We start from the raw sequence: 21,347 nt of genomic DNA on the forward strand, positions 1-21,347 counted from the left end.
CATCTGGGTGGCATTGCTGGTTGGGCATCCGACTCTTAATTTTAGCTTAGGTCACGATCTCAGGGTCATGAGATTGAGTCCTGTGTTGGGCTCTGCGCTAAGTGTGGAGCCTGCTTGAGATTGTCTCGCTCCCCCTCTTATCCCTCCTCCACCATGCTCTCTCTCTCTCTCAAATAAATAAAGCCTTAAAACAAAGAATATATGAGTGTAAAGGATACATATCTGTGTAAAGGATATATGAGTATTAACTGCACTGTTTTTTACAACTTTTCTGTAAGTTTGGTATTTTTCTAAATAAGTTGCTGAGGGGGGCCTTTCTGCCCCTGGATGCCACCGAGTAAGCATCATTAAAATCTCCCCTCCCATCACCATCATGTCTAAGTCAGAGTCTCCCAAAGAGCCTGAGCAGTTGCGGAAGCTCTTCACCGGAGGTTTGAGCTTTGAAACAACTGATGAAAGTCTGAGGAGCCATTCTGAGCAATGGGGGATGCTTAGGGACTATGTGGTAATGAGAGATCCAAACACCAAGCGCTCCAGAGGCTCTGGGTTTGTCATGAATGCCACCGTGAAGGAGGTGGAAACAGCCATGAATACAAGGCCACACAATGTGGATGGAGAGTGTGGAACCAAAGAGGGCTGTCTCAATAGAAGATTCTCAAAGACCTGGTGCCCACTTAACTGTGAAAAAGATTTTTGTTGGTGGCATTAAAGAAGACACTGAAGAACATCATCTAAGAGATTATTTTGAACAGTATGGGAAAACTGAAGTGATTGAGATCATGACTGACCAAGGCAGCGGCAAAAAGAGAGGTTTTGCTTTTGTGACATTTGATGACCATGACTCAGTAGACAAGATTGTCATTCAAAAATACCATACTGTGAATGGCCACAGCTGTGAAGTAAGGAAAGCCCTATCAGGGGGATCCCTGGGTGGCTCAGCGGTTTGGCTCCTGCCTTTGGTCCAGGGTGTGAACCTGGAGACTGTGGGATTGAGTCTCACATTGGGCTCCTTGCATGGAGCCTGCTTCTCCCTCTGCCTGTGTCTCTGCCTCTCTCTCTCTCTCTGTCTTTCATGAATAAATAAATAAAATATTTTTTTTAAAAAAAGGAAAGCTCTATCAAAGCAAGAGATGGCTAGTGCATCATCCAGCCAAAGAGGCTGAAGTGGTTCTGGAAACTTTGGTAGTGGTCGTGGAGGTGGTTTTGGTGGGAATGATAACTTTGGTCGTGGAGGGAACTTCAGTGGTTGAGGTGGTTTCGGTGGCAGTCGAGGTGGTGGTGGATACGGTGGCAGTGGGGATGGCTATAACAGATTTGGTAATGATGGAAGCAACTTTGGAGGTGGCGGAAGCTATAACGATTTTGGCAATTCTAACAATCAATCCTCAAATTTTGGACCCATGAGATAAGAAAATTTTGGAGGCAGAAGCTCTAGCCTCTATGGTGGTGGAGGCCAATGCTTTGTCAAACTACGAAACCAAGGTGGCTATGGTGGTTCCAGCAGCAGCAGCAGCTATGGCAGTGGCAGAAGGTTTTAATTACTGCCAAGAAGCAAAGTTTAGCAGGAGAGGAGAACCAGAGAAGTGACAGGGAAGCTACAGGTTACAACAGAGTTGTGAACTCAGCCAAGCACAGTGGTGGCAAGGCCTAGCTGCTACAAAGAAGGCATGTTTTAGACAATACTCATGTGTATGGGCAAAAAACTCGAGGACTGTATTTGTGACTAATTGTATAACAGGTCATTTTAGTTTCTGCTTTGTGGAAAGTGTAAAGCATTCCAACAAGGGTTTTAATATAGGTTTTTTTTTTTTTTTTTGCACCCATGCTGTTGATTGCTAAATGCAATAGTCTGATCATGACGCTGAATAAATGTGTCTTAAAAAAAAAAAAGTTAAAAAAAAAAAAGTTGAGGGGGGAAAGCATAACAAAATCAACATGATTAACAGTGATTTTGCCTTTAGATGGTAAACTTATGGGTGATTTTTTTCCTTCTTTTGACTTTTCTATATTTTACAAAGTGTTTGCTTTTTTATTTTTTTAATTCATGTATATCTATACTTGAAGAAGTCTAAATTTGAAAACAGGCTCTGATTGAGCCCTGCATACGTGCTCAGTGGGGAGTCTGCTTGAGATTCTCTCTCTCTCTCTCTCTCTCTCTCCCCCCCTCTACTAAGATGAATAAGTAAATCTAAAAAAAAAAAAAAAAAAGAAAAGAGGCTCTGTATTTTAAGCACACTAAAGGTGATTAACACAATTCCCATACCTGAAAAGGGGCACAATTTCCTTAATGTCCTTTAGTTTCTTGACTTCCTCATCTCGAGCAGGTGCACACAGGGTCCCCATCATGCCAATAATGAATTCTGCCAGCTTTGAAATGTCTAAGGCCCCATTCTCTGCTTCTTGCTTTATCAGATCCAGATCCAAGACCTCTGTTATCTGGTTTCTTAGTCTAGTGTGACCAGGCAGCAAGAAAGATAAGAGTGTCTACAAGAGAGCATAATCAAGTTTAATCAAAGTTTCTTAGACATCACTTTTGATTATATGCAAAGAAATTGACAATTACCCAAATAAGAGCTTATCAATTGTTACTGTAACACAATTGTTACTGTGATACATATTTTAACTTCTAACTTAACAAATCTACAGAAAATATGTTCACAAATCATTTCTTTATTTTTAAAGTAGACTCTACACCCAACATGGGGCTCGAACTCACAACTCTGAGATGAAGAATCACATGCTCTATTGACTGAGCCATGGACACATTTCTTCTTTGATACTACTGCTAAAGATATTTGCAAAAAGAATCTTAACTTCCACTTAATGCCTTCTCTGTCCCACAGACCGAAATCACTTTTTGGCCATTATATACTGAATATATCCACACCTATTAAAATTTAAAAAATCACCAATACTGTAAAGTAATTTTTTTTCTTTAAATAATTCTGTCTTAAAAAATACAAGCCTCCAGCAGTGCCTGGATGGCATCTGACTCTTGGTTTTTGGCTGGTCATGAATTCAGGGTCATGAGACTAAGCCCCATGTTCGGCTCCATGCTCAGTACAGAGTCTACTTGAGATTCTCCTCCCCGTCTCCTTCTGACCCTGCCCCTGTGCATGTGTGTGCACACTCTCTCTCAAAATAAATAAATTTTTTTAAAGATAAATTTTATTAGAGAGAGAGAAAGAGAGCATGCACATAAAAGCAAGCATGAACAGGGAGAGGGGCAGAGGGAAAAGCAGACTCTACACTGAGCATGGAGCCAGACGTGGGGTTTGATCCCAGGACTGACTGAGTCACCAAGGCACCTCTAAATAAATCTATATAAATACACACACATGTACATACATACCTTCATTTACAAAGTAAAGCCTTCACATTATCATAGGTTATTTCAAATTTTAATAAGGGCATAGAGGCAAAAATAGTTATTAATCCACATTTCAGGAAGAACTTTAACTTCTCAATCCTTCGATTTCTTTCAAGTCTTTGGCACGATAACACAGAGAGTTTGAATACTCATAACACACTAGAAAAGCACCACAATTTGCTCTTTGCCTCACCTCTTTGATTTCTCCAACAAGTTTGATGGCATGGTCATATGTTGGGGGGTCTTCACTTAGCTGGACACTCAAGCAATCCCAAAAAGCTTTATGTACAATCTCCTTTACTCTCTTCTCCAAGCTGGAAACAAATGAAAAAAGAAAAAACAAAATATTTAAGCCTCAAATCACCTTTAAAAGCACAAATTCTATGGGTTTAGGGTGAGAAATTTTTAAAATAATTTGGATGAACATCAGAAAGATTTCCCAAATATACTTGTCAATCACATATCTTATTTGTAGTTTAGTGCTTTATTTCAATAAATACTTCACAATTTAAGTGAGGTATTTAAAATAAAAAACAATTTATTTCAAAAAAAAAACAAATTAATTTTCAACTAATTTGACATAAGACATTGGGCCAATTAATAGTATATAACAGTGCCATATGATAAAAAGCATATCGAATAGTTCAGAACTATTTTCTTAATTTTCCGTGATACCAGCAGGTTTAACATATTTATGATTAGGTAGTTTAAGATAACAATTCAGCACAAAAACCAAAGGACTTGAAATAAAAGAAAATATAGAAATACAGAAAATATCCTATTCCTATGTGATACATGAGGGAATTGTTCAATTAGGTACCAAACTGTAATAGCTAATATATAGCATCTCATTAAAACCAATCTTTAAGGGTGCTTGGCTGGCTCAGGTGGTAGAGCATGATGTCAAACTTAAGAGTTTGAGCCCCATGTTGGATATAGTGATTACTTAAAAATAAAATCTTAAAAAAAAAACCCTTTTATAAAAACCTATAAAAGTCTTTATATTGTAAAAGCAAAACAAGGAATTCTTCATTATTAAGGTGAAAAAGTACTATCTTTACAGAACATATAAAAATTGTCTGTAGGGCAGCCTGGGTGGCTCAGCGGTTTAGCGCCACCTTCAGTCCAGAGCGTGATCTTGGAGACCCAGGATAGAGTCCCACGTTGGGTTCCCTGCAGGGAGCCTCCTTCTCCCTCTGCCTGTGTCTCTGCCTCTCTCTCTGTCTCTCATGTATAAATAAAATCTTTCAAAAAATATTTGTAAAGTTATAGAAGATTCATGTTGGCAACACTACAGCTTGGCAACCTAGCAGCCATTCCTCCTCCTTGGTTAACAGACTCCCAATATTTATATGGGACTTTTACAATTATAACAGGCAATGACTTTTCTTTCTTATGACAATACATTTTAAAAGATACACCTTACAATCAAGAGTTTTAGATTCAATATGATATGTGCTAGGTGCTATGGACCTAGAGAATAATGCATAGTCCTTGTCTTTGTAAAGTTTACAATCTGGTGAAGAACACTAGTAAACCAACACTTATAGTACGATGTGATAGTTACAAGCAATGAATGAAACAATACAATGAAAACACAAGATAGGACAGCTAAGTCTTAAGCAGTAGGGAGAAGCTGACATGAAAGCTGTCCACAGATTTCCTAGACCTTTTACTTATGATCAGTGGTCCTGAGATCCATTTCCAAAAACTAGTAATTCCAAGTACAGATGTATTGTTGGGTGGGGTTTTCTTGGTTGTTTTGTTTTAGCAACATACAAAAGGAAAAAATACACCTAAATATACTGACACCAAGTGAGGAAGACCTTTCCATAACTGGAAAATGGTAGAGTTCCACTAAACAAGGTAACTCAGTAACCGCCTTACCTGTCTTCTGGTAATTCAACCGGTTTAATCCGAAAGTCTCCATTTACTACAATTTCATGGGCTAAAGCCATGTTAGTGACTCCTTTCGCTGTCTCTAGTAGTTCTTCTACTGTCACAAATCGAGGAGGACTAGCTGTAACAAAACCCAGTGTAAGAGATTTGCTTCTCTAGATTAAAATTTCTATTAAAGTAAGGAGTAGGCAGTGGTTCTAGTACCAGCTAATAATTTTGGTTATGCCTCTATTTATGAAAATACTCTGGCCATTTCAAACAACAGAATTTCACCTATTTCATTATTTTTTTTAACCTAGAATCCTAAAAACGGAGACCACTTCCAACATTCAAATTATCTGTTTTTTAAATTAAGATTGGTCAGTGGAGGGCAGCCCCGGTGGCGCAGCGGGTTTAGCGCCGCCTGCAGCCCGGGGGGTGATCCTGGAGACCCGGGATCGAGTCCCACATCAGGCTTGCTGCATGGAGCCTGCTTCTCCCTCTGCCTGTGTCTCTGCCTCTCTCTCTCTCTCTCTCTCTCTCTCTGTGTGTGTGTGTCTCTATGAATAAATAAATAAAATTTTTAAAAATAAAAAAAATAAAAAAATAAAAAAAGACTGGTCAGTGGAAAATGATTAAAGGAAACAGAGACTTAAGCAAACTTTTTAAGGCACAGACTATTACATTTTCCAATATGTGGAGGGTTGTTTTCCAATCTCTTTCCTACATGTCTATCTTAAATTTAGGAAAGGAAAGCCAGATTTAGGACTTCCTCAATTGCTCCCATCAGCAGTTTACATTTTGCACCACCACTAATACCATGCCAGGAACGAATCTCCCCAAATTAAAATTTTGTCAAGTAATTTAGGGTGCCAGGTACTATTCAAAAAATGCTAAAGCCACTCACTACCCTGTATAGGATGTTAAGAATGTTTTGAAACAATAATTTGAGAGGCACTGACCTGGAGGATAACTGTATTACTTTTAAGTGAGGATGATAAGATCTAGGCTTAAAATGAGATAAATAATGTCACTGGTTTGTATGGGGTTTAATAGTTTTAAAGACCAAAAATGGGATCCGTGGGTGGCTCAGCGGTTTAGCATCTGCCTTCAGCCAGGGCGTGATCCTGGAGTCCCCGGGATCGAGTCCCACATAGGGCTCCCTTGCTTCTCCCTCTGCCTGTGCCTCTGCCTCTCTCTCTCTCTCTCTCTCAGGAATAAATAAAATACATTTTAAAAAAAAAATCTTTATTCAGGAACGTAAGGAGAAGCTGGGAATACTTGACAAAAATTCTTCCCAGTGTTTCTACAATTAGTAAAAACACTATATAAATAAATAAATAAAATTTGCTTCATGGATATTGGTAAATTAAAATGAATATCCAAAAGTCAAAGCCCAGATAGAAATTCTCATTAAGATGTCAATTTCTGCCAAATGATCTGCTGATAAAATGTAATCCCAGTAAAAATCCCAGCAAGATTTTTGTTGAAAATGCCAAAATCATCCTAAAATTTACATGGAAATGCACAGGACCTAGGGAAATGAAAACTATTATGATAAAGATAAAGTTAGAGGACTTACACTAATTTTAAGAGTTACTATAAAGCTACAACAATCAAAACAGTGTTTTTGGCATGAAGATAGATCTATATAGAGATCAAGTGAACAGAACAGAGGACCCAGAAATAGACTGATACACATACATACATATACATGTGGTCAATGAGGCAAGATTAGTTTAACTAAACAATGCTTGAACAATTGGCTATCTGTACATAAAAGAATGATCCACAATCTTTCCCTCACATGTTAAGTGCAAAGGAACTCAAAATAGACCACAGGTCTAAATATAAGAACTAAAACTAGAAAACTCCTAGGAGAAAAAGATGAAATCTTTATCTTGAGTTAGGCAAAATTTCTTAGAGTAAGACACAAAAAACTCAACATATAAGAGAAAAAAAATTGTGCTTTACCAAAATTCCTATCATGAAAATGAAAAAGCATGACAGACAGGAGAAAAGATATGTAAGACACACGTGATAAAGGACTTGTATCCAGAACACAGAAAGAACTCTTATAACGCAAAAATAGACGACCACCAGTAAAATATGGGCAAAAGATCTGAACAGACCTTTCTCCAAAGTAAATATACAAGTGGCCAGTAGGCCATGAACAGCTACTGAATATCATTAATCATCAGTGTGAGATAATAGAAAAATATATATATTGGTCTCTGCCCCTGGTTGCTGGCACAGAACTCCTAAAACCCCTCTAATTTCCTAAGTGATAAGAACGCTGGGAGCATCTTGTTTTAATATTTGGTTTTTGATCCCTTCCTTGACATCGGGCTCCTAAAATCCATGTTAAATCCTAGGTGATAAGCACAAGCAGCATGTTTTGTTCTGTTGAGGTAACTCTGAATGAGAGCTCCTGGGTGGCTTCTGGATGGGGACCAATAAAGACCAACCCATGATTAGAAATCTGGAATTTTCAGCCCTATCCTCTAGAGAGGGTAGCAGGGCTGAACATGGAATTAATAATTGATCATGCCTACACGAGGAAGCCTCCATAAAGTCTCAATAGCAGGGGGTTCAGAGAACTTCCAGGTTGCCAACACATCCATACTGGGAGGGTGATACACCCCAACTTCATAGTGACAGAAGCTCCTACACTTAGGACCCTCCCAAACCTCACCCTATGTAGCTCTTCATCTAGCTGTTCATCTGTATTTATCTTTAATAAACTAGGAACCCTGAGTTCAGTGAGCCACTCTAGCAAATTAATAGAATCCATGGAGGGGCTGTTGGAATCTACAATCTATAGTTAATTGGTCTTCTGACCTAGATTTGTGACTACTGTCCAAAGCAGAAGGATGAGGAAGGGGTATTCTTATAGGACTAAAGCCTTTACCTGAGAGATCCAATGTTATCTCTGGGTAAATAGTGTCAGAATTTAGTTGAAGTGTAGGCCACCTAGCCGTGTCACAGAAAATTGCTTGGTGGGAGGGAAAACAACCCACACATTTGGTACTAGAAGTTATACATTTTGCATGAGTAGTAAAAGATACCCAGGAGGAAGCACTGGGTTTTGCTCCACACAGGTGGAAAACCATAGGTTTTTCCTTTTAGAATCAGGGAAATGCAAATTAAGACCACAATGAGATACCACTGCACACCTACTAGAATGGCCAAAATTAAAGAGGCTAATCATACCAAGTCCTGACATAGAATGGAGCATCTGGAACTCTCATCCCTAAATAATGGCCATGAAAAATGGGTACCACCACTTTGGAAAACTGGTTCTTGGTTTCTTATAAAGTAAAACATACACTTACCACATGACCTAGCAACCCCACTCCTAGGTCTTTACCCAAGGAAACTGAAAACATATGGCCACATGAAGAACTGTACTCAAGTGTTAATAGCAGCATCCTTAATAACAGTCAAAACCTAGAACTAATCCAAATGTTAATCAACTGCAGAATAAACAAATTGTAGTATAACCACACGACAGAATGCTACCCAGCAATAACAAAGGAATAAACTGGTACATGCAAAGACATAGGTGAATCTTAAAAGCACTATCCCAAGTTAAAGAGTCAGATACAAAAGACTACATACAGTATGATTCTATTTATTTGAAATCCTAAGGAGGGCAAAATTAGAGGACAGAAAGCAAGGAAGTGGTTGCGAAAGGCCAGAACTCATTATAGGAGGTCAGCATTAGGGCAGCCCTGGTGGCGCAGCGGTTTAGCGCCACCTGCAACCCAGGGTGTGATCCTGGAGACCTGGGATCGAGTCCCACATCAGGCCCCTTGCATGGAGCCTGCTTCTCCCTCTGCCTGTCTCTCTCTCGCATGAGCTCTCTCTCTCTCACTCTCCTCATAAATAAAATCTTTTTTTTTTTTTTAAAGAGAGATTCAGGATAGTCACCAGGGCTTCCAAGCTTTGTTTTAACCCTGGTTTTGCAAAAATCTTCAAATGTCTAATCATCTTAAATGTATGAAATTAACAGAAACACACCAAGTTTTCACAGTAAATTTACCATTTTTCAATAATTTGGGGCATCTGGGTAATGACAAACATTGTTTGCATGTCACTTAGTCATGAAACAATGGACAGAGCAAGTCAGGAAGAAGTCCAGCTCCTTCTAGACTCTTCATGTGACCTTGAACGAGAATCATTTAAATCTTCCAGGGCCAGGGGCACCTGGGTAGCTCAGAAAGTTAAGTGTCTGTCTCTCGGTTTTGGGTCCGGTTGTGATCTCAGGGCTATGGCATCAAAACCTGCTCTCAGCATTGAGTCAGCTTGGGATTCTCTCTCCATCTCCCTTTGCCCCTAAGTCTTTAAATCTTCCAGAGCCATTATTTCCTAATATGCAAAAAGAAGACAACTGAAGAAACATTCTATGAAAGAGGAGAATCTTCCAAATTATACACAAGTGTGTTCTCAGGGTTTTGTGCATACTTGAGACAAAACAGTTTGTAACAAGTGCTGAGAACTGGACAGAACATCAGACACCAGTTTACAGGAGCTGTCCAACTTAGCGACTACTTAAAATCAAACTCATTAATGAAGGATACCTGATCCAAAAAGATAAAAGCTACAATTCTAAAATATGATCAAGATATGTTACAAATCTACACACACAGGAACTGTTCACTGCATACTAATTACAGGGTTGTAAGTGGGATTATTTTGTGTTTGAGAATTCTCAAATGGCAAATGTCATCCCAAACTACTATAGAGTGAGTATAGTGCAGCAAGGGTAAAGTTTATCCACAGAACTTACTGCACTGTGTAGCAACTGCTTGTTATTTTGTCTTCCTCACTAGACCACAAGCTCCAGAAGCAAAGAGATCACTGTGGGCCTGGCTCCCTGTTAGATTCCTGACACACAATATGCACTTAATAAATACTGACTGATTGAATTATGGTGTCTCTGTTCAGTCAAAGTTTAGTCATGACCTTTACAAATGTAAGAACTTGGGGGGCGCCTGGCTGGCTTAGTCATAACAGTGTTATGACTCTTGTTCTCGGGGTTGTGAGTTCCCATGATAGATTTGGAGATTACTTAAATAAATAAATAAGCTTAAAAAAATGTAAGAATTTAGTGTTACCATTTATCTAAGGATGTCTGGGATCTACTAATTAAATTCACAGGGGCGCCTGGCTGGCTAAGTCAGTACAGCATGCAATGCTTATCTTAGGGTTAAATTTGAGCCCCATGTTGGATGTAGGGATTACTTAAAAATAAAGGGGCACCTGGGTGGCACAGTCGGTTGAGCACCTGACTCTTGGTTTTGGCTCAGGTTGTGATCTCTGGGTCGTGAGACTGAGTCCCGAGCTGGGCTCTGTGCTGAGCATGGAGTCTGCTTGATACCCTCTCTCCCTCTGCCTCTGCTCCCATCTCTCCTGCCACACATGGGTATACTCTTTCTAAAATAAGCAAATTAAAAAAATAAAATAAAATCTTTAAAAAAAATGTAAGAACTCAGTGTCATCCATTTATCTAAGGATGACCAAGATCTACTAATTAAACTCACAAAGACCTGATTTAATAAACCAAAATGCTAAATGGAAGATATTAACTGGAAAACAGTCGATTTTTTTCATCAAAATACAGCATCCTTTACTGGTCAACAGGTGATTAGACACCAGAACAGAAGGTGCTTTGTGAGCAGAGAAGCATATAGAAGTAGAGAATCTCAGAGGAGACAATTAAGTTACAGTTGATTGATCCTTACCCTGAGGATCTCAATGTTTAAAGAACAGATCATCTTTTGGAATTAAATCACCACCACAGATTAGTGTCAACCAGTTCTCACAAGGCAGCCATTTTTTTCTTTTTCAATATTTTGTATCACTTACTAAAGGTTCTGCCCCCAAATTGCAATGTGTATTTGGTGGGGGGCAAGGTGAGGTGTTTTTCGTCTCACACCACCACGCAGTTGTCAGACAGCAGTTGAGTCTAATTCCATTTTGACACTATCTACCTGCAGGCAATGTCAGATTCCATAGGTTAGGAGATAGTGGGGTACTTGCCCCCACTGCAAGTCCACATGGTCACCTGTGTTATAGATCTGAGGTTGCAATGACTCCCTCCTCAGGTTCTGTTAATTTACTATAGCAGCTCACAGAACTCAGAGATCTAACACTGACTTAACCACATTCATGGTTCAGTATAAAAGGAAATAAACTCAGGAGCAGCCAGATTAAGAGATGTGTAGGGCAAGGTATGGGGAAAGGGCATGTAGCTTTCATGTTCTGAGCATGCCACCCTCCCAGCACCACCACGTGTTCAACAACCCAGAAGCTCTCCCAACACAGTCCTTTTGGGTTTTTATGGAGGCTTCATTATATAGGCACGATTGATTAAATCACTGGCCATTGGCTGTCTCAGTTGGTTAAGCAGCCAAATCTTGATTTCAGCTCAGGTCATGATCTCAGGGTCTTGGGATCAAGTTCCATGGTTCCTGGGGAGTCTGCTTAAGGATTCTCTCTTTGCCTCTCCCCACTGTGTGCCTCTGCATGTGCTTGTGTTCATGTGCTTGCATGTACGTGCTCCCATGCTCTCATTCTCTCTCTGGCTCTCAAATTAATCTTAAAAAAAAAAAAGTCACTGGCCACGGGCAATTGATTCATCTTCCAGCCCCCTCTCACCACTCTGGAGGTTGGAGGATGAGAGTCTGATCACATGACTTGGTCCCCAGGCAACCAGTCCCCCCTCCTTAGGTTACCTGGGTGCTCTCCAAAAGTCACTCGTTAACATAACAAAAGACTCCTTTCTAGAGCTCATCATTTAGGAGATTCCAAAGGAGCTCTTCGCCAGAAACTGGACAAACACTAAATATATTTATTTTATAAATCCCATTATCATAGTTGCCAATAGCAATTCTATCCTTAAAATATTACTCTATTATAATTTTCAAGACTAAAGTTATCTTTTTGCTCATTACATTTTAATTCATAGAATTCCAGAAGTGATTTTAGAGTTACTATAAACTCAAATGTCCACAGTTTCATATTTTATAAATTCTTAATTTATGCTCTATGTGATCAGTGATGCTTCCTGATGTGGTCTCCAGACTATGGGGTCTGAGCTTTACCACAGAGGCCCAAGCCCTATGCCTACCTATTATGATAAGGAGAAAGATCAGGAAGCCAGAGGAATATTTTAGGGCACTGATTTTATATCTTGTTTTGGTATAGGCTTCTGTGAGAATTTAATGACATCCTCCATGATCTTTTTCCTAAAAAATGCATATGCACACAAATTTTGATATACTTTTCTGGCTGTTCCTATGACCCCCTATCAACTCGATCACGGTCCCAGGATAAGTACTCTTGCTTAAAGGCATAACTGTATACAATCTCAGATAATGTAGCCTAGTGTTGGCTTGACATTAATTTGGAGTCATGCCATTAGACGGACAGGATGCCAAAGGCAAAGCCATCAATCAAAGAATGACTAAAGATCTAAACCAAAGGTCCTCCTTTATCAGAAACTGTAAAGGATAAACCCATTACTATACATCCAAATTACAGCAATCAGTCCTGGTATCTTTAAATGCAACAGATGACAAGCCAGTAGTACTAACAACTAATATTTATCAAGCATTTATTAGGTGCCAAGCACTATTCTAAATGCTTCACATGAATTCATTTAATCTTTATAATCATCCTAAGAGATAAGTATATTTTCCTCATTTAAAAAATAAGAAAACAGGGCACCTGGCTGGCTCAATCATTAGAATATGTGACTCTTAATCTCATAGTTGTAAGTTCGAGTCCCATGTTGGGTATAGCGATGAGGTAAAAATAAAATCTTAAGAAATAAAAAGTAAAAAATAAATAAATAAAAATGAGACAGCAGAAGCTTTCTAGCTATACATATTGGAGACCAATATGACCAAGGTCATATTTGCTTACAGTGAGGTCTTTGTACACTTTGCTTGCTGGGAGAGCCTGCCTTTTTTCTCCAAAAATAATTTTTTTCTGTAAGGCCTAACACATGCATGATAGACTGTTATTAACAGCATGTTTCCCTGAACCTACTGGTATATCTATCAAAATCTATGTGATACTAAACCATTATAAGATGGGGTCCATGTTTGCTGTAAGAGTACTATGTTGAGGGGCGCCTGGGTGGCTCAGTCAGTTCAGTGTCTGCCTTTGGCTCAGGTCATGATCTTATGGTCCTGGGATTGAGCCCTATGTTGGGCTCCCTGCTCAGTGGGCAGTCTGCTTCTCCCTCTCCTTCTACCCATCCCCCAGCTCATGCTCTCTCTCTTTCTCTCTCAAATAAATAAAATCTTTTTTTTAAAGATTTTATCTGTTTATTCATGAGAGACGCAGAGAGAGAGACAGAGACAGAGAGAAGCAGAGACACAGGCAGAGGGAGAAGCAGGCTCCATGCAGGGAGTCCGACGTGGGACTCGACCCCGAGTCTCCAGGACCATACCCTGGGCTGAAGGTGGCGCTAAACCGCTGAGCCACCAGGGCTGCCCTCAAATAAATAAAATCTTAAACAAACAATCAAAAAAGAATACTATGTTGAGGGGTGCCTGGCTGGCTCAGTCAGTAAAGCATGCAACTCTTGCTCTCAGAGTCGTGAGTTCAAGCCCCACATTGGGTGTAAAACTTCCTTCATTGAAAAAAGAAAAGAATACTGTGCGGACTAATAAGTTACCTGGGAAGGGCTTTAATCATTTTAAAAGAAACATACCTCAAACCCAAAAATGTTCATGCTTCTTTCAAATATGAAGAACTACTGATCATCTACACTTTAAAGAGATAACATCAGCACTGACATTCTTAGACTATGACACTTCCTCTTAAAAACTTTCATTTTTGGACTCACTTCAAAAAGCTTAAGTATTGTTTTGTTTTTTTTTTTTTAAAAGCTTAAGTATTCTTAATAAAAGACATGAGTTGGGGCGACTGCTGGGAATACTTGCGGAAATTACCACCCTTTCATCCGCGAGCCTGCTCCCTGCCAGGGATCTGAAATGACTTCACCACACACTCAGCAAGCTGAATCCCCTCAACCTCGTGGGAACTAAGCCCCCAGGCACTGAAGTTAGGGTGTGGTGACCTCACTCACATTCAAAACCTATTTCTTTTTTAACCTGCACAAGCACAGTCCTGGCTGGAACCTGCCTCAGACTTTTCAGATGCTTTTTAAATTAAAGCTACAATTTGCACTCCACCCTCTTTCTCAGAGCACCTCAGAGAAAGTGGAATATTATGGAGACTGCAGGAAGACAGGAATATTCTGGACATTATCCTGAAATTTTAATTTCTCAAGCAATTGAAAACCCACAAATGACTAGGCTGCCAGCGGAGAAACTTGCTATTCTTAAATGCCAGTTATTGGCAATGCTATCACAGTATTAGAACCCAGCTCAGGGCCACAAGGAAGCCTAATCAAAACATCATCTGAAAACAGTAATATTGCTTCTTCTTCTTCTTTTTTTTTTTTTTTTTTAGTAATATTGCTTCTAACCAAAGTCAAATCTGCTTACAGTGAGGTCTTTGCACTCTTCGGGTGCTGGGAGAGCCCGACTTTGTTTTCTGTAAAGCTTCATCAGAACCTTCCACAGCATCTTCAAGTTCTTGCTCAGAACCATTCGATTTTGATTTTCCTGCTTCATTTATATTGGGCTTGTCAGGGTTTTCAGACATTCTCAATTAAGTTTATTCACTTTCCTAGGAAAGAAAGACAAAGTGAACCACACGTTCTAGCTCTGTTACTAACTAGCAGTGTGACTCTAGGCAAATAAGAAACTCTTTGGGTTTCAATTTTCTCACCTGTAAAAATGAATCCGCTTGCAGAGACCTTATCCAGCTATCATACTCTACCTCAGTGATTTAACAGATTATTTGTAAAATGATGCTTGTAATGTATCAAATCTATGGACCTGTACTTCAGATACAGAGTAACAAGTTTGAGTATTTTTGTCTCACTTCTAAGTACCACGTCAAAAGAAAACAGGACCTTACATTGTTGGAAGATAATACTATCAACTGCCTGCTTCTATTTTAATCAAAGAGTGATTCTTCAATTTTTTACTTTCATTCCTGAGAGCTGATAGGCAAAGTCTCTGAAAATCATGCTTTTAACTTGGGCTTCCAATTGAATACACTGGGCTGAGGAGCTAGTTCTCTGATTCTGTTGTGCGGATAAGAAATCGAGGGATGACACAAGGCGGAATCTTACAAAGCACGTAAGAATGTGTGGGGCAAATATTTTTATTAACTTCTTGCCAGTCAGCAGGAAAAGATGGTAAGGAGGAAGCTGCAGACAACCACAATGTACGGGTTAGGGTGGGGTTTTAATTTTTTTAAGTTGCTGGTTAGAACAAGAATAATACTTAATACATCCGTTTGGGCCAGTTAAAAAAGGCCTGAAATAGTATCCTCTTTTTACTGTAAAAGTTTTTGTCAAGTTTTCCTCACCCTCCCCCCCAGTTCTTTCCTAGAGTTCTCTCTTCCTAAGGTATTTCTAATTAAGAGAGAAGCTAGACACGTTTCTGCATTCATAATTCTGCAAATAATTAGCATTTGTACCATCAGCACTTGGAGATCACAAACCATTTTCATAAACACTAATTAGCCTTTATTATACACCTGGAGGGCAATGCAGGGATCAAAAGAAATGTTGACTGCTTTCAAAAGGTCTGGCAGGCTCTCCTGCACATTAGAGAAGAATCACTTGATTTAATTATCTGAAATTTCAGATCCCTCCATTAAATAGAATGAAGTTACTGGAATTGACATTTTCAGGCCTGTATTTTTTTTTCCAGGCCTGTATTATTAATATGAGGGTTGCTTTATTGCAGTTCCCCCTTACCTTCCAATATCCCACTCCAGACACCCATCTCCTCTGTCCTAAATCCTATTAGGCTCTGGATATGCTCCAAGATCCAAAAGATAACACTGCCAGCATATTCTATGAGAAAGGACAAACACACACACACACACACACACACACACACAGACACACACTTCTAATTTTATCTTCTTCACATGCTGAGAATGAGCTCAGAAAGGATGAAGTAACTCTTATTGCACAGTGAGGAGGAAGGCATGCTTTCCTGGTCTCTAACACTCAGTTTAGTAAACTAACCCCATCCTTTTAAGGTGCAGCTCAGGTCCTATTCCTCCCAGGACACCTTCCCCACAGGGTATGCACCTTTCTCTGAACTCTCGTAGGTCCAGTTACTGCACATCTGGCATGCATCATTGCCTTAGATCTGATTCAATATATATGCTTATTTAAGTAGGTTTGGAGAGGGATGCTTGGGTGGCTCAGTCAGTTAAGTGTCTGTCTTGGGTTCAGGTCATGATCTCAGGGTCGTGGGACCCAGCCACACCCAGGGCTCCCTGCTCAGTGGGGAGTCTGCTTCTCCCTCTGCCCTTCCCCCTGCTCATGGTCTCTCTCGCGCGTGCGCGCTCTCTCTCTCTCTCTCTCTCTCTCTCTCATAAATAAATAACCTTTAAAAAAAATAGGTGAACAGTGAAACTTAAGCCTTGGTGACATGATAAAACCAGTAAGGGAGCACAGCACAGGGAGAAGTGAATGAATGTGGAAGGAGGTTGGGATAAGCTTTCCAGAAAAGGTGACATTTGAGCAGTTCTTTTAAAATGAGCAGGATTTATGGGACACCTGGGTGGCTCAGCGGTTGAGCATCTGCTTTGGGCTCAGGGCGTGATCCGGGGACCCGGGATCCAGTCCCACGTCAAGCTCCCTGAATGCAGCCTGCTTCTCCCCCTGCCTACGTCTCTCACAAATAAATCTTTAAAAACAAAAAAATAAAAATAGCAGGATTTCACCCAATTAAAAAGTGTCTAGAGTGAAAGAGGAGGTGAGAAGGGGGACATTGGGACGCCTGGGTGGCTCAGCGGCTTGGTGCCTGCCTTCGGCCCAGGGTGTGATCCTGGAGACCCCGGATTGAGTCCCACGTTGGGCTCCCTGCACGGGGCCTGCTTCTCCCTCTGCCTGTGTCTCCCATTAATAAATAAAATCTTAAAAACAAAGAAAAGAAAAGGGGAGCATTTTACTCAGAGGGCACACATGAAGGCACAGGAAGATGAGAACAAGTGGCCCACGCTGAAGAGGGAAAGATGGGTTGGGGCGAGCCTGTGAAACGGCTAGTTTTATTTAAAAAACAAAAACCGAAAAAAGGAAAACTGTGTGGAGGTTCCTCAAAGAGTTAAAAATAGACCTGCCCTACGACCCAGCAATTGCACTGCTGGGGATTTACCCCAAAGATACAGATGTAGTGAAACGCCGGGACACCTGCACCCCGATGTTTCTAGCAGCAATGTCCACAATAGCCAAACTGTGGAAGGAGCCTCGGTGTCCATCGAAAGATGAATGGATAAAGAAGCTGTGGTCTATATATACAATGCAATATTCCTCAGCCATTAGAAACGACAAATACCCACCATTTGCTTTGACGTGGATGGAACTGGAGGGTATTATGCTGAGTGAAATAAGTCAATTGGAGAAGGGCAACATTATACGTTCTCATTCATTTGGGGAATATAAATAATAGTGAAAGGGAATAAAGGGGAAAGGAGAAAAAAATGAGTGGGAAATATCAGAAAGGGAGACAGAACATGAGAGACTCCTAACTCTGGGAAAGGAACAAGGGGAGGTGGGCGGTGGGCGGTGGGCGGGGGAGGGGTGGGGGTGACTGGGTGACGGGCACGGAGCGGGGCGCTTGATGGGATGAGCACTGGGTGTTATGCTACATGTTGGCAAATTGAACTCCAATAAAAAAAGAAGAAGAAAACGAAAAAAAACCCACACAACTCTTCACCTAGATTTTTGACTGCTCCGTTCCCACCAACCGTATTTCCCACACATGCTGCGTCCGTGGTAAGCGCGCCTTCCAGACGCCCACTGAGCATCTGTTGACAGCTGTGTCCTCCCCGCGAGGTCGGCGCGTGTGGAGGGAAGCATGGGCGTTGGCCTCAGGCGGACCCGGGTTCCAATTCGGACCCTTCCCTCGCTGTGGAACTTCAGTTTCCTCATCTGCCAAACGCAGCGACCTACTCCTTGGATGGGGGGGGGGGGGGGGTCGGGACGACGGGCGCGCACCGCGGCGGCCGGCCCTCTACGGGCTTTCCGCGCACCGCAGCTGCCGGGACAGGGCTGCCGGGGGCGCGGCTCTCAGCTGCTCCTTCATTCCAGCAGCTCCTGCTCCGCCGGACAAGGGGCCCGAGGGGAGGAGGTCGTCGCGCGCGCCGCCGCCACAGACTCCTCACAGGAAACGTCTGTCAGCAAAGGCAAGGCGCTCGGTCCGCCGACGCCGGGCCCGCTCCCTCCCGCAGCCCGCGCCCCTCGCCCCCGGGCTCCGATGTAAACAACCGTGCGGGCGGCGGCGAGGCGGCCCCGAGGGGAGGGACAAAGGCCGCCCTACGCCGCCACCCGCCGCGGCCCCTGCCTCTCCCTCCTCCACCCGACCGCGCGGGACCCGACCTGCCCGGAGGAGCCGAAGAAATGCCTGTGACTTGCACCTGGCGCCTCCCGTGCGGGCCCCGCGGGGCTGCCGGCCTCCGTGCGCGTCCCTCACCTGCCGCGGAGTCGGCGTTCTCCCTCCTGCCGCTCGGGCCGGGAACGCGGCAGGCGCCGGCGGAGCGCGGAGCGCGGAGCGACGCGCGGCGAGCACGGGATGCTTCAGCCTCTACCCTGCCGAGGCCGCATCCCCCGGCGCGCTGCGGGCCGTCCTCCCAGCCCGGCTCCGGTGGGCAGCGGCCAGCGCGGCCGCCCCTCCAGCGTCGGCGAGGAGGAGGCAGCCCTTTAGCCCGGAGGCCCCCGCCCCTCGTAGGGCGGCGCCATGTTTCCGTACGGAAAGGCGGGGGGTTGGGGGGGCGCGGCTCCGTGCGGGCCGAGGGCGCTCAGCGGGCGGGGGCTCGAGCCGGGAGACGCCATGTTTCCGTACGGAGACTCCGAGTCGGCCGGCGGGGCTCAGGGGGCGGGTGGCTCCGAGCCGGGAGGCGCCCGCCCCGCGCTGGGCGGCGCCATGTTTCCGTACGGAAGCGTGGGCGCCGCTGGAGTGTGAGGCGGGAGCGGAGCACGTGGTAGAGGCTGCGCGGACTCCGTCAAGGGAAAGAAGACCGGCCGCGAATCCGTGAGCTCGTTCGGAGCCTCCCCCGCCCGGGTCTTCAGGCTTCGGTAGTACCGTCGTCGGGTTTCCGTAGCTGCACGTTGTTTACTATTCCCTCAGTTTGGAAAAAAAACAGGTAGCCGAGCCTCCCTTCAGTGGCACAGAGTCACTGTCGGGGGGCGGGGCGGGGGGGTCATCGCTTCTAAGTGGCTGCCACACTTTGTCGACAGAAAGAGCGAGACTTCAGCCCCGCAGAGACGCGGGGCGAGGGGACGAAGGGCTCCGGTGACGGTCCAGCCTGGTGTCGGTAAGGCGTGCGCGCTTGCAGGCATTTTAGGACCTGGGAGCTCTGGAAGGGAAGCCGCCGTGCCGAGCCAGGCCTGTTCCGGAGCCTCGTCTCCCTCCGTCACAGGCACTGGGGGGCCGCGATTATCTCGGCGCTGGACTGGAGGCTGCTCCAAAAAAACAAAAAACAAAAAAAAGGGCTTTTCTCACCTTTTTTTAGCAGTTCGATCGCGAACTGCGTGAATAGGAATAGTTTTTGTACCTAAGCTTTTTTTTTTTTTTTAAGATTTTATTTATTTATTCATGAAAGACACAGGCAGAGGGAGAAGCAGGCCCCATGCAGGGAGCCCGACGTGGGACTCAATCCCGGGACTCCAGGATCACACCCTGGGCCAAATGCAGGCACTAAACCACTGAGCCACCCAGGGATCCCTATAGCTAAACTTAAAAAAAAAAGTTATGTGGGTTTTTTTTTTTTTTGTCATTTGTAAAAATTCTTACTTTTATATGATTTTTAGTGGTTTGATATGCCAACATATAGTATAACCCCCAGTGCTCATCTCAAGTGCCCCCCCCCCGTCACCCCAACCCCCCCCCCACCTTCCTTCCACTACCCCTTGTTCGCTTCCCAGAGTTAGGAGTCTCTCATGTTCTGTCACCCTCACTGATCTTTTCTTTTCTTTTTAAGATTTTTTTTTTTTAATTTGAGCTTTATTTAATTTTTTTTTTTTAATTTATTTATGATAGTCACAGAGAGAGAGAGAGAGAGAGGCAGAGACACAGGCGGAGGGAGAAGCAGGCTCCATGCACCGGGAGCCCGACGTGGGACTCGATCTCGGGTCTCCAGGATCGCGCCCTGAGCCAAAGGCAAGGCGCCAAACCGCTGCGCCACCCAGGGATCCCCCTTTTTAAGATTTTCTTTATTCATGAGAGACACAGAAGAGAGGCAGAGACACAGGCAGAGGGAGAAGCGGGCTCCATGCAGGAATCCGACGTGGGACTCGATCTGGGGTCTCCAGGATCAAGCCCTGGGCCGAATGTGGCGCTAAACCGCTCAGCCACCCGGCCTGCCCCTCACTGATGTTTTCCACTCATTTTCTCTCCTTTCCCCTTTATTCCCTTTCACAATTTCTTATACTCCCCGAATTAATGAACATGTAATGTTTGTCCTTCTCCAATTGACTGACTTCACTCAGCATAACACCCTCCAGTTCCATCCACCTCGAAGCAAATGGTGGGTATCTGTCGTTTCTAATGGTTGAAAGCTTGTGATTCTTAACTGTTCAATTGTAAAAATGCTGCAAGACTGAGCATAAGTCACGTATGCCTTAATTAAGCAAAATGATGGTAATAAGTCTCCTACCCGTAGCCTATAAAACTTGTTAAATTTAAATAACTAGAAAAGCAAGATGAAGTGAAATTAGTGCTCTCAGAACACTGCTGAATAGATCACACGTGGACAGGTACTCCTGGAGTCTTGAAAGCTGAGTGCAATACTACGCCCTCCAACCTTTCATCAACTGCCACATGAGGTTGTTTTTTTTTTTTTTTTTCTTACACACGCACATGAAAGTCCTCAGATGAGGATTCACTTTAGGAGAAGGGGAAAAAAAAAAGCCAAAAGCCTTAAGATACTCAACTGGAATAAAGATTCACCAAAGAAAATACTCAGTTTTCACTTCTGAGTCTGGACT

The 21,347-nt window shown here is 43.0% G+C and overlaps 1 protein-coding gene and 1 pseudogene across 2 annotated transcripts in view; one reads left to right on the forward strand and one right to left on the reverse strand.

Moving 5' to 3' along the window:
• Nucleotides 1-19,107, reverse strand: part of TCP11L1 (t-complex 11 like 1) — a 39,721-nt gene extending 20,614 nt beyond the window's left edge. The window contains exons 1-5 of one of the 2 annotated variants that reach the window (XM_041722262.1): nt 18,835-19,107; nt 14,776-14,959; nt 5,258-5,390; nt 3,564-3,684; nt 2,264-2,484 (exon numbers count right to left, since the gene is read on the reverse strand). In XM_041722262.1, coding sequence (XP_041578196.1) covers nt 2,264-2,484; nt 3,564-3,684; nt 5,258-5,390; nt 14,776-14,935 — 635 coding nt within the window. In that variant the 5' untranslated portion in view covers nt 14,936-14,959; nt 18,835-19,107. Of the gene's footprint in view, nt 1-2,263; nt 2,485-3,563; nt 3,685-5,257; nt 5,391-14,775; nt 14,960-18,834 lie in introns of those variants that run through there. The other variant, XM_041722263.1, reaches the window with a different exon arrangement.
• On the forward strand, nt 162-1,538 carry LOC121471462 (annotated as a pseudogene).
• Nucleotides 19,108-21,347: the final 2,240 nt, after the last annotated feature.

Source organism: Vulpes lagopus, chromosome 11 (genome assembly GCF_018345385.1).
Source record: "Vulpes lagopus strain Blue_001 chromosome 11, ASM1834538v1, whole genome shotgun sequence".
NCBI lineage: Eukaryota > Metazoa > Chordata > Mammalia > Carnivora > Canidae > Vulpes > Vulpes lagopus.